The sequence below is a fragment of the Pangasianodon hypophthalmus genome, chromosome 21, assembly GCF_027358585.1.
Source record: "Pangasianodon hypophthalmus isolate fPanHyp1 chromosome 21, fPanHyp1.pri, whole genome shotgun sequence".
Classification (NCBI taxonomy): Eukaryota; Metazoa; Chordata; class Actinopteri; order Siluriformes; family Pangasiidae; genus Pangasianodon; species Pangasianodon hypophthalmus.
Window position 1 is genome coordinate 18,800,376 of NC_069730.1, and position 14,495 is coordinate 18,814,870.

Here is a 14,495-nt window from a genome sequence, read left to right on the forward strand (position 1 = left end):
CATTCCAGTGTGTTCAATGTCAAAGCGAGATGCTGCATGTCTCAGTCTGTGCCTAATTGAATTTCCACAGGCTTTTTTTAAAGCAGCATTTTCCCGTAAACTATTTCTGGTGAGGGTCAGTCCGAGTTGAGCCGATTAGCGCTGCATCCTCTGCCAGCGTCGGCGTTTTGACAGATTCGACGTTGTCAGTCTGATGCTCGGGTTGATCTGGCTGCTCACGTGGGGAAAGGGGGGGATTTCTCCAGGGGGACGCGGTGCCCCTCTGTTCAGAAATAGCCGAATTATTTCCATCACTTTGACCTTTTTAATGAAGATGAGACGCCAGGGCTTGGACACATGTCGCTGCCTGAGAAGGGCAGGACTAATCCAGACTCGCATTCCATCAAAAAAAGGTCTCACAGGGCCTCACGCAGCATGTGGGGACGTGTGTTCATTTCCACTGTGACGCTCTCACTGGTGTGTATAAGCATTTCTGTACGAAATGTCCTCATAACTTTAATAAAACATGACAAACTCAGATCTCTCTCTCTCTCTCTGTGTGTGTTATTCAGATGCGGATTTGGGAGTGTGTAACCCTGTTCTGTATCTTCATGATCAGCCCACCACACAGCAGCACGTCCACCATCCAGCAGCAGGTAACAGGACAAAAGTTTATCATGATATTTCTTTCTAATGAATAACAGGGTCAGGAGTGACAGCATTTAAGGTTTTGCTTTAGTGACAAGAAAGAGGTCCAATTCGGAAATCCTGTGAATCCAGACATCCATTTTTCACTGAAAAAAAAAAAATTAACCTTGGATCAAAGTTAAAAAAAAGTGTCAACTTTTTATTTGTTGTTTATTTTAACATATAAAATCACTTCTTTTCAGATGAGGAAAAAAAAATCATTTTTTACTTTGATCCAAGGTTAATTTCACCATTGAGGAGAAACTTAACAGCTGCTCAGCTCTGTGTTTGGATTGAATTATGTCTCCATTAGAAGATGAATTCTTCTGGAAAATATAAAGAAATACCCTTGGATGTCAAACCCTCAAAGACATCATTAACTAGATTTGTCCACATTTACCACAAACCTGCCTATTAAAATGTAATAATACAAGGCCTTTGCTGTGCCATACAGATTCATAATAATATTTGAATAATAATAATAATAATAATAATAATAATAATAATACATTTATACAGTGCTTTTCCAAAACTCAAGGTCACTGTAAAATTTTTAAAAATCCTTGAACGATTTAATGACGTTATGTGTATTTCATGAAAGCATATTATAAATTAAGTTGATGGGACTGTAGATGATCTCAGGCTGTTCATTTTTCTGAAGCAATGGAAATGCTTTATGTTAATTTTATTTTTAAGATTGTAAATATCAACTGCTAGTGAATTGAAAAATGAGGTTATACTGTATGTTTAATAGCCTTCCACCCTAGCACTGGCTCATTATTATGAGATGTTTGAGCGTGAGTCATATTTGGTGATTAATCCAAAGCATTCAGTGTTTTTTATGGTTAGCGTGAGGCTAGTACGTTTTCTGGAAAAGCTGCAAGTCATCTCAAGTAGCAGTTAACTCCAGGCAACAAAGCTGGGCTGAAATGGTTTAGGGATCATACGCAACAACTAAATGGGCTTGATGGACCCTAATGCAATCAATAGAATTATGTAAATTTGGACTGAAAGTGACCCAACTGTAAGTTCTGGTCCAGATAATACCTGAGATAAGGTCTGATCAGGGTGAAGTATATGGATCAGATAAAAGTGGTTAGTGTGATAAGTCATCACTCAATTGCTATCAAGTATGTCAATCATATATAATTTAGTTTTAAACTTTTAAATAATTCTGATAAAAAATGCTACTAAAACCTGCTATCACCTGATATTGTGTGATGTAAGCCTAGTGTACGTCATTGCGCTAATGAACAGACGATGAACAGCGAACGGTGCTCTGTGAAAATATCATGATAAGCTACTGCATCTTCCTACAATAAAAGTAACCTGATAAATCACTTTAAATGTAAAACCCAGCACGAGCAGTTCACTGCTAGCAGCAAACACTGGCTAGTGTATGTATATACCCTGTATGTTGTTCCTGATGATCAGCCACTATTGGCCTTTGATAAAGAAGCATTCTGACAAAATGAAGACAATAAAACTCACATTAGTTACAACTTTACAGAAGTGTTTTTCCAAAACATTTAAAATGAGCTAGCTAATGTTATAAAGGACAAGCTTATTAGCATGGACATGCACATGTGCTTTTCATGACCACTATTTAAACATAACAGAACTAAATAACATGTCCTGTTATTAATTAACTCTAAATAGGTTACTCATTTCATTATCAGTATCAGTATCAACGAGTGCCTAAGTGTACTTTGTCTGAAAAAATGGCACCCCTTAGACATGAACATACAAGGAACAATACAATACATGGAACATAGAAGTACAAAGCAATGCATTTACGATCCTGAAGCTTGATATGCTAAAAATGCACTTTATTTCACCAGAAAATAACACTTTCCTAATGTGTTTTTCTGATTCCGTCCTCAGAATCAAACACCTCTTCCAGCTAGTGTGATCCGTTTGGCTGATGTTACCGTACAGCCGTGCGGCCAAGCCAAGACCAACAGCAAAGTCCAGCAGGATCAAAAGAAAACGAGGGGCTTTCCTGAAGGAAAAAGCCCTCTGGACCCTCTCTCTATTAGTCCAGTGAAGCCAAAAAGAAACCAGAAAGAGAGGCAGAGGTACTGCCAACATTTTTTGTTTTGTTTTGTTTTGGTTTGGGTTTTTTTTTGCGAAAGGTCATTGCATGCGCTTACGTGATTTCTCTGTAAATATCCATCACGCCATTGTAGACTTCGGAGAAGCCTGAAGTCATATAGCCAGTGATGCTGAGATCACACAGCATCTAATTAAGGTGCTATGTTACCAGACGGTGTGTTATGATAACAGACTGAGCCGGCCGCAGCTGATCCGTCAGAACAGTCCGCTCGAGAGGAAATGTTTCCCAGAAGTTTGTCATCCACCATGAATAGATCTAACAGCGAGGGTTCTCTAGAGAGCAAACACTACAGGCTGTGGGTTAAACAATGGATTAAAGGAATATGATTAGAGATCTGAACGGATAAACCAGAGGTCCTGTGGACCCTAGTAGTGGAAACAATCTACACTGGCCCACACACACACACACACACACACACACACAAGTTTACAGAACGAATCTAAAGGGCCTAAATCCCACTTAGACAGCTGGACGTCATTATATATATATACATATATATGTATCGGGATTTAAGTCCAATTCACAGGGACTCGTATGGTGGACGTGTGTAATCGCTGATATGATGATGTTTTCTGTAAAGAGACTTTTTTTTTTAAACTTTATTAAAATTTAATGGATGGACTAGTGATTTCTTCTTCAGCAATCAAAGGATTGATCTTAGATTTCAACATCCAAACAAAGTAGAAATACAGTTTTTCCATGATTTTTGATTCTTAAAGCCAGTGTAGCCAAGCCAGTTCAAAAACAAATCTATACTGAGGTAACATAACATCAACTGTTGAACTATTTCTGATAGAACTATTAATTATGACGATATTTAGCAGTATATCTGTGTCTCGATATATAATCGCTCTGCTAATCCACAATGCACAGCTAAAACCATTATTTCCCCAGCAGGAGGATCAAGGGCTCTCAGAAAAGCCGAACAGGAGCTGGTTCACTTCAGATCACGACTGGGCAAAACGGTTCATTCACCGAGTTCAGATCTGGGGAGAGCAGCTCTGTAGATCCAACTGAAAAGAGCAACAACACCAACCAGCAGCGTGTGGAGATATCCGGAGCCACTGCTCACATCACTGACACGGAGAAAAAGCCATCTGGCAGAACTAGAACTTCCAAACAGGGTGCCAGGACCGGCTTCGGTCTTCCAGTCGATCGCATCGGGCTTGGACGTCTACCAAGTGGAAGGCGCTAGGAAATCAAAATTTTTGCTGATTATTTCTTGAATAGTACATTGTTTAGTTTATGTTTAAATGCTAAACTTTTAGGAGATTCAGATTTCAGATTGTTTGCAGTGGAAAATCTATTGATTGTCTGATAAATCACTGTAATATTGTGTTGCACTGGGTATCCAGTACAGGAAGTATTTGTTTTCATGCAAAAAAAATGGCATGAGTAGATCTTTGGTTGAATTTTGTGATTTATTTGATGCAGTAAAGAACTATTTTTCAAAAAAAAAAAAAAAAGTGCACTGAATGTCATTTTTTAAAAAAACCTGAAGGGAAAACTGAGAGGGCAAATTCATCAGAAAAGACGAATTAGAGGCTGGAATTGTAAGTGTACTCTGACCAGGTACCAATAAAAAAGTGTAAACAGTGTAGCATTAATTCAATGACATTACATAACATTTTTCAATTGTAGTATTTATTTAGCTGTATACCAAGAGCTCATTAAGCTGCCAGTATTTCCACAATCCACAATTAACTATATATACATTTACCGATCACAAAATAGTACTCTTTTTTAAAAGTAGCCTGTAATTAGGTATTACTTTGTACATTGGATCCAATATCAAAAAGAAAATAAGTGATATCGCTCACCTCTTATCTCATATTCACTATATGTAAAATTCTCTATATTGTACACTTCTGAAGAAGCAGTGAGAGGAGTTTAGTGCATATATAGTTAATAATTACCATCTCTAGGCAACTGTTACATTCCAGCTGAGTACGTGAAGAAAGAAGAGTTATACAGTTACAGTTTAATTATGCAGCACACTGAAAGCCTGGTATAAAGTGCACCTTGTAGTTGACAGCAGGTTTAACAGAGTGGAGGATGAAGCTAACTGGAACCTATGCAGCTCTAGGTAGAGAACCAGACGGCACCAAAGAAAAGAGCAGACGGAAAACATCTAGGTCCTAAACTGTATTTACACATCTTGTCTAACTGACAAGAAAAAAACACTAGCTACTACACTGCTAATCTCTACAGGAGGTTAAAAGCAATAAGCTGCAGTGATGTTTCTACAAGAGCATAGATTTCTCTATAAAATGTTCAACGAGCACTTAATAAGAATTAAATCAAGGTTTAAAATATGCAGAGCCAAACGGCAAAAAGTGTTCTGGTGTGTTAAGGACCTTGGAGAGCTCCACACAGCAACGACGTCTTTAGCAACCTAATGCATGTATCTTCAATAAAACACTTCATCCTGGTCAGGGTCACGGAGGATCCCGAGGCGAGGTGTGAACACACCCTGGATGAGACACCAATTCATCACATAGCAACCTGGACTCATGCAAAACTCAAATAAGTTCAAACAAGCAAAATGGTGTGGGTGGGTATTGTTGGATTTCACTCTAATTAAGTCATAAGAAAAGGTATAAATGCAAGAATTCGTGAGAATTGTAATGAATTTGCAAATTAGTTTTTTTTTTTAGAAGCGTGGATCTTTTCAGTAGAAATGCAGTTATAATTCTCAAGACTAGCTTCTTTGCTACAGTACATGAAGTGATGCGTGTCATGTGAAAATAAGATTTGACAAGATTTTGTTGGTTTGTACTTTTTTGAAAGAAACCAAATACATTTATCAATGTGTTATTCTTTGACATCTACGAACTTTTTCACAAAGAAAGATATTAAAAATAAAAAATAACTAATAAAGTATCTAGAGATCTTACCACAGCTGATCGAATTTGATTGAATTCTTTACATCTACTCTCTAAATTGACATACCAGAGATATATTTACATAAAAATCAATTTTTAAGAAATACATTTTTGTATGTCTTTGTTTCAAATAAAATATGAGGCGTGTGAAAATGTGATACAAAACTGATTCTAACTTATCAGCTTAATAATTACAAACAAGCAGAAGTTCAGGATCATCAAAACTCCACAAGGTTATAACAAAAAGTTTCAAAATGTTATGACATAATGACATCATAAATTCGTTTACTTGAAACAAATGTGATGTCTTTCGCGTAAACTAGTTGGTTCATTGAGGCGTTTAGGTTCTTTTCTTTTGTCTAGTCTTTCTTTCTTTCTTTCTTTCTTTTTTGCTAAGCAATGTTGTTTTTCTTGTTGTGTAAATTAATCAAGGTTGTTGGTAAAAGGCAGCTTTTCTTTCTTTCATTCTTTTTCCCTTTCTTTGCACAGACACAGCAGCACAATAACAAGAGTAAGATATCGTTAAAGAATTTCAGCTATATTTTCACAAAGAAGAACAATCACCGCTCATAATATCACAAACTTGGCCCTGTCCTAGAAAAATGGCAGTGAGCCGTTTGGTAGCCGAAAGAATCGACTCTCTTTGGTGAACTAATCCAAATGAACCGACTCACTGAGAAGAGCCGGAATTCCCATCACTAAGAAGTTTCGAATCCGCGAGTCAGGAAAATGTATCGAAGCGTTTGAATCACTGATCGAGCGCGCGCACTGCTACCAGAAGTAGGCTGATTGTTAATTGCAGCCGAAGAACCGGTGAGTCGACTCTTATTGGTGAGCTGAATCAAATGAGCCGACTCTGGATCATGTTTCGGAGCTTCACTGTTTAGAGCATGCGCATTACGACCGGAAGTAGCTCCGTTCTCACTTCCAAAACAGACATGGCAGCCGTGTGAAGGAGACAAACATCAACGTTTGAGTAATTTCCCACATATTAAATCATATTTCCTTGAACTCTCTTCATCAACATGGGAGGCGGCGATCTTGTACGTATTTGTTGCTAAGTTAACTAAATATTTTTATTGTGTTTTTTTTCTTCTGGCTAAAGCTATTTAGCCTAGCCTGCCCTTCGACTCAAGCTAGCTAGCAGCTAATGTAATATGAGGTGTATAATGTAATGTATAATGTAAATTAGGTGTAGTTAGTTTAGATTTTAAGGATTAATATGTGGAAATTAGGTAAAAACAGTAGCTAAACATTTAGGTTTAGCTAGTGAATATTGTAGTGTGTGTGTGCGCGTGTGTGTTTTCTTGATTTAATGACGTCATCAGCTCTTTATTAACATAAACTCCTAGGAATAACATTTGTGCTAGAAAACATTAAAATGTGCAGTACATGATAAATGATAAATATTTAGCCTTTAGCTATGCTTTGAACCATGTAACTTAATACTACATCTGAGAGTTTAAGGCAAATTTTACCCTGAAACACATTAAATATGTTTATATGTATATATTTTTTATATTTATATATTTGTTTGTATTTAAATATGAGATGCGGAGTATGATGGGGTTAAGATCAGTTTGAGCAGAATGTACAGATGACGAAGGTGAGAGCTCTGAATTGACTAAAGGACTAAAGTGCCGCTGCATCGCTCTCTTTAAAATCCCACTGCCCACCTATCAGCAGGTAGTTGAATGGCATTGTGGGTAATGTAGGAAACCGTTAAACCGGGTGAAAATAGAATAACATGTCAATGAAGTAATAAATTTCATTACAAAATAAATCTTGGATGCCGTTGAAGTTTACCTTCGTCGTTATGAAGATTACCTTCGTCGTTATGAAGATTTTAATGTTTTCATGTAGGTCATTCAAGGTGGATTTGATGTTAATCAGAAAATATGTTCAGTTTATAATGAGCACGTAATCCCCGAACATATAATCCCTGGTTCCTAGTTTCAGAAATATATTTATTTTTTTTTGTTTCCTCAGAACTTGAAGAAAAGCTGGCATCCACAGACGCTGAAGAACATCGAGCGTGTGTGGAAAGCCGAGCAGAAACACGAAGCTGAAAGGAAGAAGATCGAAGAGTTGCAGAAGGAGCTGAAAGAGGAGCGAGCTCGAGAGGAGATCACGAGATATGCGCAGGAAACCGGTGCAGTCAAGTGTGTGCTCTCATCACGTCTTGAAATTAATATGTTGAAATTAAATTAACCAGTGTTGTTATTTTATAGAGTGGAAACACTTTTCTTTGTATAAAAACCTTATACCAGTCCCTTCATGATCAAAGGACAAGTTTATTTTACAAATGACCCAACTAATTAAATATGAAGGAACTAAATATTAGCAGCTTTGATTGTAGTTGGCGATTTCCACCATATGTTATATCGGACCTTGTGGCTTCTGAGTGTCTTGTTTAGAGATGCCACTTTGTACTTGTGTGTTTCAGGAAGAAGGATGAGCGTCTGGACTGGATGTATCAGGGCCCAGGGGGACAGATCTCCCGTGAGGAGTACCTCCTGGGTCGTCCCATTGATAAGCAGATCACACAGCAGTACGAAGAACCCGAGAGCGGGCCTTCTGCTGAAACCGGCCTCCTGCCCGGCTCCATCTTCAACTCCACCACCTCTATGTCCAGCATGGACATGGCCTCTAAGATAAGAGAAGATCCACTGTTTGATATCCGGTGAGGAGTCCTTTGCTGTTTATTATTTATATTTATTCATTTTGTAGACGTGTTTATTCAAGAGATCAACCTTTTTTTAATGTAAAGATGTGAACTCGCATGTCCTCGTTACTCAGCACTCCATAACCTTAACCTCTAATCTGTAATTTCCTTTTTATATGCCAGAGCTACGTATCTGCTACCAGTCTGTGAAAATGCTTCATTAATGTAACAAAGGTCGTGTGTGGAATAACATCTCTTCTGTCCATTTCTAGTAAGCGTGAGGAGGAAAAAAAGAGAAGCATTCTCACCAATCCTGTTAAAATGAAAGAGATACGCAAAATGGTGAGTCGTCTGAAAGACACAACACAACACACCAAAGTGTTCAGCAATTACAAAGATCTTTTTTCTTTTGTAGTTACGTGAGAATTTAGATAAGGAGAAAAAGAAGAAGAGGAAGAAGGACAAGAAGGAAAAGCGAGATGAAAAGGAAAGGAGGAAGGATAAGAAACACAAACGGAGGAGTTCCAGCTCTGATGAGGAAGACAGGAAGCACAGGTAGAGATGAATTTTGTTTGTTTATTTCCTGTTTGCTTTAACGTACGTCATTTCATGCATAAGGACAGTTATTGGCCCAACATACATGCTGGAAAATGTTCTAGTGTTTTAGAGATTTTTAATATAATAGGCAAAGCTACAGCGTCTAGGAAGTTTTTCTTAAAAATGGGGAACAAATGTGATTATGTTAATTGAGTCATGGGAGAAATAAATACTCTTATCTTATGTTCCTAAGTTGCTTCATGTCTCTTGGAGAATTTTGTCATACATCATCTTAGATACGTCAAACATCACGGCCCTGCTTTAGGCACAAAAGAAGTTCAGCTACACAGTGACTGTCAGGAGTTGCAGCCAATCAGGAGAGAGAGACTGTAAACAAAGCACACATGAGTGAACGAGTGAAAGTGTCTGATACTATACTGCAAGAGTGAAAAGGCATTTATTTGGTGGGAAGCTAGCGAATGATACATGAGAGTCAGATGATTTATCTTTGTAGTATTTGTATCATTACCCATTTGCGAAGTTGTTGCGCTTGAGAACTCATGATCGTCTATAGTGATCGTATTTTTGTATTTTAAACTCAAAAATGTCAGGCAAGAATGAGAATGAGCCCTCTGCTCAGCTGATCTATGTCTGTCTAACCTCTAGTGTGGTTTGTAGCTAGCACGCTAACACTATCAGAGAAAACAGATTTGAAATGACCAGGTGTTAGTATTTGGTTCCCCACCCTTTATTTTAGCTAGCAATCTAGAGTTAGCAAACTAGCTGCCTTTGTAAACTTCGTAGATGCACAGAGTCTCAGGAAAGCCTGGAATAATCAATAGATGCTTTGATTTGACATAGTATTACCGTAAAGTCTGAGAATCTCATTTTATTGAGAGAATATTCTGTTTGCACCATCAGGTCAAGGGAAGAAAATGGAGTCACAAACTCTCATTCACATCACAAATCTGGCTACGGACTGCAGGTGTGTAGCTACTTTCACTCACACCTCATTTCAGGTGATGGAATTAGCCAGGAGCTAATTTGTTTTCCGTTTTATTGTAGTTACCAGCAGGCAGGTCATCTCAGTCATCAGAGTCGACCCACAGGAGGGACCGGAGTCGCTCTCCGCTGGGTTCCAGAGAGGAAAAGAGGAATCGTTCACCTCACAATCCCGACAGGCAACACAAATCTAAAGCTCCGAGCCCTTCGAGACCAAGAGAGCGCTATCACAGACCACAGAGCACCAACCACAGCAAGTACGTCTCTAAACACAAAGTCATGCATCAAGTATAAACCAGGCTGCTTGGCGTCCGGTCATATCTCACCACCCCTGTAACAACACAACACTTTCCCACTAGACTGGTAAATCAGTGCAAGGATTATTCCTTTGGTTTTTACTCACTGGATAATGTCAGTATATATATATATATATATATATATATATATATATATATATATATATACTATGGTAAACATACGTATGTTACTGACATAATAAACCGTTAAACTGTTACAGTAGTCCTATATTATAAATCTGGAATTAAAAAATTGTTGGGTGGGCAAGGCTTGGGTTCGCAGAAAATTCATTATGTCCATTTGCAGTCATTTGCCTTAAACATTTGGGAACATCTGATTCAGTAGCTATAAATTCCTCTCTCAGGCGTCTCTCGGCTGAAGAGCTGGAGAAGAGGAGGAAAGAAATGATGGGCTTCGCCCGTGAGAGAGAGGAGGAGAGAGAGAGCAACGTGCACAGGTACAAACGACAAGAGGAGCAGGAGAAAGAAAGAGACAGCAAGACCAAACAAAGCGGCCAGGCCACGTTCATACAGTAAGTGTGTGCTGGGACATGTAATGTCGTGATGTCATGTATGCTTCACTCCTAATGTCATGCGCGCTTCACTCCTAATGTCATGCGCGCTCTCTACAGTAACATGAAGCTGGAGAGTGCTGCCACCTCGTCCGTGGAGGATCGGGTGAAGAGGAACATCCACTCCATTCAGAGGACCTCTGCCTCTCTGGAGAAGAACTTCATGAGAAGATAAAAAGTGGCAGAAGAAGGCATGCTGTCATTACGGTTTCTTTTTTTTTTTTTTTTTTTTTTTTTTTAAATTCAGGTGCTCGGCCACGTTCACCAGCAGTGACGTTCCCACAGCGCTCAAATCTGAAACTTGTACAGATAATTTTATTGCATAAAAGTTGCTTAAACCATGTGTATAATGTGCCTAGTGGTCCATTTGTACAGGAAAAAATAGGCTTGTCTTTGTCATGGTTTGTATTTTGACCAGTTTTATTTTGAATTTTAATTCATTAATTTCAGTGAATTTTTGTATTTTAAGAGATTAAAAAAAAAACATGGACTAGAGTTCATCTCTGTGTTGATTTCGTATGTAATTCACTGTACAGAATCCTCATGTTGCAAATACACTACACCATATTCATATGGTGAAATATTTAATCTTGTTTACATGAAATGTAGTCAAGTCTTACTATTTTAAATATAGCGTAAGATTGATATAAAATAATCATAACGTATGTTAGTCTTGTTAAAGACACACCCCCTCCCAAGACCCGTTCACTCAACCACCATTTTTAGTGCTTGTAAATCATTCGTGGTTGAATCCAGGACGATGTGCCCGGCATGGACAGTTACCAATCAGTAAATAAAATTCCTTTTACACAATGGCAAAACCTGAGCATCAAGACAATGCAGTTGGATGTGTTTTATTCCTCTTGTGGACATGAGTAATGTGAAACTGGTAAACTGGCTGGATTTACATAAGGAATCTGTTTTTCATTTGCTTATCAAAGTGGATAATGCATGTATTTTGGATAAATCAGCCTCATAGGCTATATATATGTAAGACCCTTGATTTTAACAGAGATGGTAAGCTAGTGTAAAATCCTTCAAGTAAAGTCTGTTTACTTAGCAGGCATCTTGGTAGTGGTAGCTCAGTGGTTAAGATGTTGGAGTACTGATTAGAAGATCATGAGTTCAAACTCCAGCACTGCTAAGCTGCCACTGTTGGGTCCTTGAGCAAGGCCCTTAACTGCTCAGTTGTATAAATGAGATAAATGTAAGTTGCTCTGGATAAGGGTGTCTGCCAAATGCTGTAATTGTAGACAACAAAGCTGATTAGCATTTTTTCCCTAAGGACAAGCAACCATTTTAAGTGTTACACGCTGCCTCAGTTATAATTTAAGCAATGGCCCATCTCTGCTCAAACTCTCTCTGTTTATAGGTAACATCAGTAATGGAGTCCATATTGCTAACTACATGCTAAGCTAATATAAGTTTTGGAAGCTCTGTGGATAGGCTAAGATGGTGTTTACAGTAATTTCTTGCAAGCTAGAGTAGCTGTAAATGTTCTTATAATTTTACATAATGTAGTTTTTGAAGTTTTGTGTAGATTTTATGTGGAAAAAGCTTCAGTGAAAATATAAATCTGCAAAACACCAGATCACGAGTCGTCTTGGCTGATTTGGCAGATTTCCCAGAACCTAGCCCTAAATTTGTAATTTAGCACAGACAAACTGATACACACACATACCACTAATTGTTGATGCTGTATTGTTTATTTCAAGCAGTTTATGCTTCAGAGAAGGATAAAATTGGCACCCAATATTGGAACATGTTCTACAATTCCTACAGCTGCTAAAATTAAAATAATTAACAGAGGCTCTGCTGTGCTCGAAGCCAGAGACCGAGCAAGTCAGCCTGCCTCAGAGGTGTATGCTGAAGGGGAGGGAAACAGTGAGTGATTCGCAGCATATTAATGGTCTAAATGGTGCCTCCGGCTTGTGGGTCTAAATGAGCTCAGCATGCTGTCCTGGACTTCCAGAAGTAGTTCATGCAGTTGAGTGGTTTGGTCGTCACAGTGCTGTCTCTCCTGACGAGCTCCATCCTGCTGCGAGGGGCTTCTTCCACCTGAACAGGTGCGAGCTCGTTGTTACTGAGCATCCACTGGAGCTCAGGAAGAGTGAGTCTCTCTGGTACCTGAACAGAAAACACAGCACTGACTGAGAGAAAAATCAGCACTTCAAGAGAACTTGCTCAAAAAAATTAAATGCGCAAATGCTAAAATTTAAATAAAATATAAGATAATATAATAGATAATAAGATAATAAGGTAATAATTAACAAATAAGTAACAAATAATACTGTGTAAAATACAGCACTGGTTAACGACTAGAAAAGAAAGAGCTGGATGCAGTTTGAGGTGGCCTATGAGGCGGACTTTGATTACTCGTTAGCTATTTCAGCCATGTAGTTTGAGAGTAAAATGAAAATATAGTGTCGGAAACACAATGTTTCTCTCGGCAAATTGGAAGTGCGAACTTTGGAAGCACTTTGGAAGTTTGGAATTGCAAAGATTTTAACTTACCGAAAAGTGGGAAAACAATGAACAGCTCGGTGAAATCTTGTCATTTGTTTGCTCTGAACACCAAATGCTAAATAAACTAGCAACAAGCTAGCCAGCTACATTTTGCCTATTTTTTCAGGCAAGTGAAAATTGCATCATGCCATTTTGTCAAGAGATGTCATGATACTGATACTGAAACCTTGAATAACAGCAGATATTAAGCTTATACTATATAATACTAAGCTTTAAAATATTAAATGAAGCACTTTGGAAAAATAAATAACTAAAAACATACTCTAAACCTTTAGCTTTTTAAATTCAGTTAAATTCTTTCCACACAAAATCCTACTTTACATTGTTGCTCTACAAGAAGTTCTCTGATATTTCAGGCTATATTTGATACAAGATCAGATTCGTTGTTTTTCTCTGATATCTGATGCACTGTTTTTTGCTCCTTTCAGTCCCCACCAATCCTGAGTATTGCAATTTCTAGTTAGTATACAACATTTAAACTATATTACATAGTTTAGTTATCACTATCTATTCCATTTTACAAAGGCATTCTTGAGTCATACCTCTTCTCCAAGCAGGACGTTGCGAGCCTCTTCCAGAGCCGAATTCAAAACCACATGAGGCCGGCCACATGATATGACACCGACGGCTGAGACCAGGCACATGAGGGCAAGAGCGAGACGGAGTGGAGAAGACGACATCTTCGTGGTCTGTTTCAAGTACCTGGTGATGATTTTGAGCTCAGCAGTTTCTGTTGCTTGCTCCGTTTCTCGTCTGTCTCTGGTTTGTGAGTCTGTTATTTATACTCCTCCCTTCTTCACCTCTAAATTAAATCATTTTCACTTGGAAAAGTTTTATGACTCAGAGCCCAGAATTCGACTGGGTTACCAATCAACTTTATGTTATTTTTCCATCAGCTAATAGGTCTTTCCCTGCTGCCCAAACAAAGAGTGTCGTCTCATCAAGTGGCTCATGTTAATAAACTGCAAATGAGTGTCCACTGCATTACAGCGTTTCTACAGTGACCAATTTCTCAATGACCCCATGTCCTCATCAGGGCCATGTAACCTGGAAACAGGTGGTCGACTGTGGCAGGTTCCTCCCATTCAAAAGCATCCCGATTTAATTTACTCATCTCTCTGGTAATGTTACTGTGTGACCTGTCAATTCCATGAGAATTTTATGCTTTCCTTTGGAAATAAACAGGAATGGACCATCAGGAGCATGGAAATATCGAGTCAGAATTACATT

The 14,495-nt window shown here is 38.4% G+C and overlaps 3 protein-coding genes across 4 annotated transcripts; 2 read left to right on the forward strand and 1 right to left on the reverse strand.

The window, feature by feature from the left end:
* The first annotated feature begins 300 nt into the window (after window positions 1–300).
* On the forward strand, window positions 301–4,241 carry LOC128317130 (uncharacterized). Of its 2 annotated transcripts, none has more exons than XM_053227496.1 (4): window positions 301–456; window positions 552–635; window positions 2,551–2,744; window positions 3,680–4,241. In XM_053227496.1, the coding sequence occupies exons 1-4, from the start codon at window positions 337–339 to the stop codon at window positions 3,975–3,977; spliced, it is 696 nt and encodes a 231-aa protein (XP_053083471.1). In that variant the 5' UTR covers window positions 301–336; the 3' UTR covers window positions 3,978–4,241. The 2 variants fall into 2 exon arrangements, with proteins under 2 accessions (XP_053083471.1, XP_053083470.1); XM_053227495.1 differs by having other exon boundaries at window positions 302–456; window positions 3,677–4,241.
* Window positions 4,242–6,560: 2,319 nt separating this feature from the next.
* cwc25 (CWC25 spliceosome associated protein homolog) lies at window positions 6,561–11,234 on the forward strand. Its single transcript, XM_034314528.2, has 10 exons — window positions 6,561–6,710; window positions 7,657–7,829; window positions 8,114–8,350; window positions 8,605–8,674; window positions 8,748–8,887; window positions 9,791–9,854; window positions 9,935–10,128; window positions 10,533–10,700; window positions 10,800–10,944; window positions 10,984–11,234. Exons 1-9 carry the CDS (start codon window positions 6,693–6,695, stop codon window positions 10,912–10,914), a joined length of 1,179 nt encoding a protein of 392 aa, XP_034170419.2. The 5' UTR covers window positions 6,561–6,692; the 3' UTR covers window positions 10,915–10,944; window positions 10,984–11,234.
* A 1,192-nt stretch (window positions 11,235–12,426) lies between these two features.
* sst2 (somatostatin 2) lies at window positions 12,427–14,025 on the reverse strand. Its single transcript, XM_026946317.3, has 2 exons — window positions 13,808–14,025; window positions 12,427–12,866 (listed from the first exon to the last, which is right to left on the reverse strand). The coding sequence occupies exons 1-2, from the start codon at window positions 13,943–13,945 to the stop codon at window positions 12,687–12,689; spliced, it is 318 nt and encodes a 105-aa protein (XP_026802118.1). The 5' UTR covers window positions 13,946–14,025; the 3' UTR covers window positions 12,427–12,686.
* Between the last annotated feature and the right edge of the window lie 470 nt (window positions 14,026–14,495).

Excerpts from the sequence above, each read along its gene's own strand:
- sst2 (XM_026946317.3), bottom strand. The coding sequence starts at position 13,945 with ATGTCGTCTTCTCCACTCCGTCTCGCTCTTGCCCTCATGTGCCTGGTC. Across the intron at positions 12,867-13,807 it reads ACGTCCTGCTTGGAGAAGAG|GTACCAGAGAGACTCACTCT; the intron begins GTATGACTCAAG and ends TTTTCTGTTCAG.
- LOC128317130 (XM_053227495.1), top strand. The coding sequence starts at position 337 with ATGTCGCTGCCTGAGAAGGGCAGGACTAATCCAGACTCGCATTCCATC. Across the intron at positions 457-551 it reads CCACTGTGACGCTCTCACTG|ATGCGGATTTGGGAGTGTGT; the intron begins GTGTGTATAAGC and ends TGTGTTATTCAG. Across the intron at positions 2,745-3,676 it reads AACCAGAAAGAGAGGCAGAG|CAGGAGGATCAAGGGCTCTC; the intron begins GTACTGCCAACA and ends TTATTTCCCCAG.
- cwc25 (XM_034314528.2), top strand. Across the intron at positions 8,675-8,747 it reads TGAAAGAGATACGCAAAATG|TTACGTGAGAATTTAGATAA; the intron begins GTGAGTCGTCTG and ends TTTCTTTTGTAG. Across the intron at positions 9,855-9,934 it reads AATCTGGCTACGGACTGCAG|TTACCAGCAGGCAGGTCATC; the intron begins GTGTGTAGCTAC and ends GTTTTATTGTAG.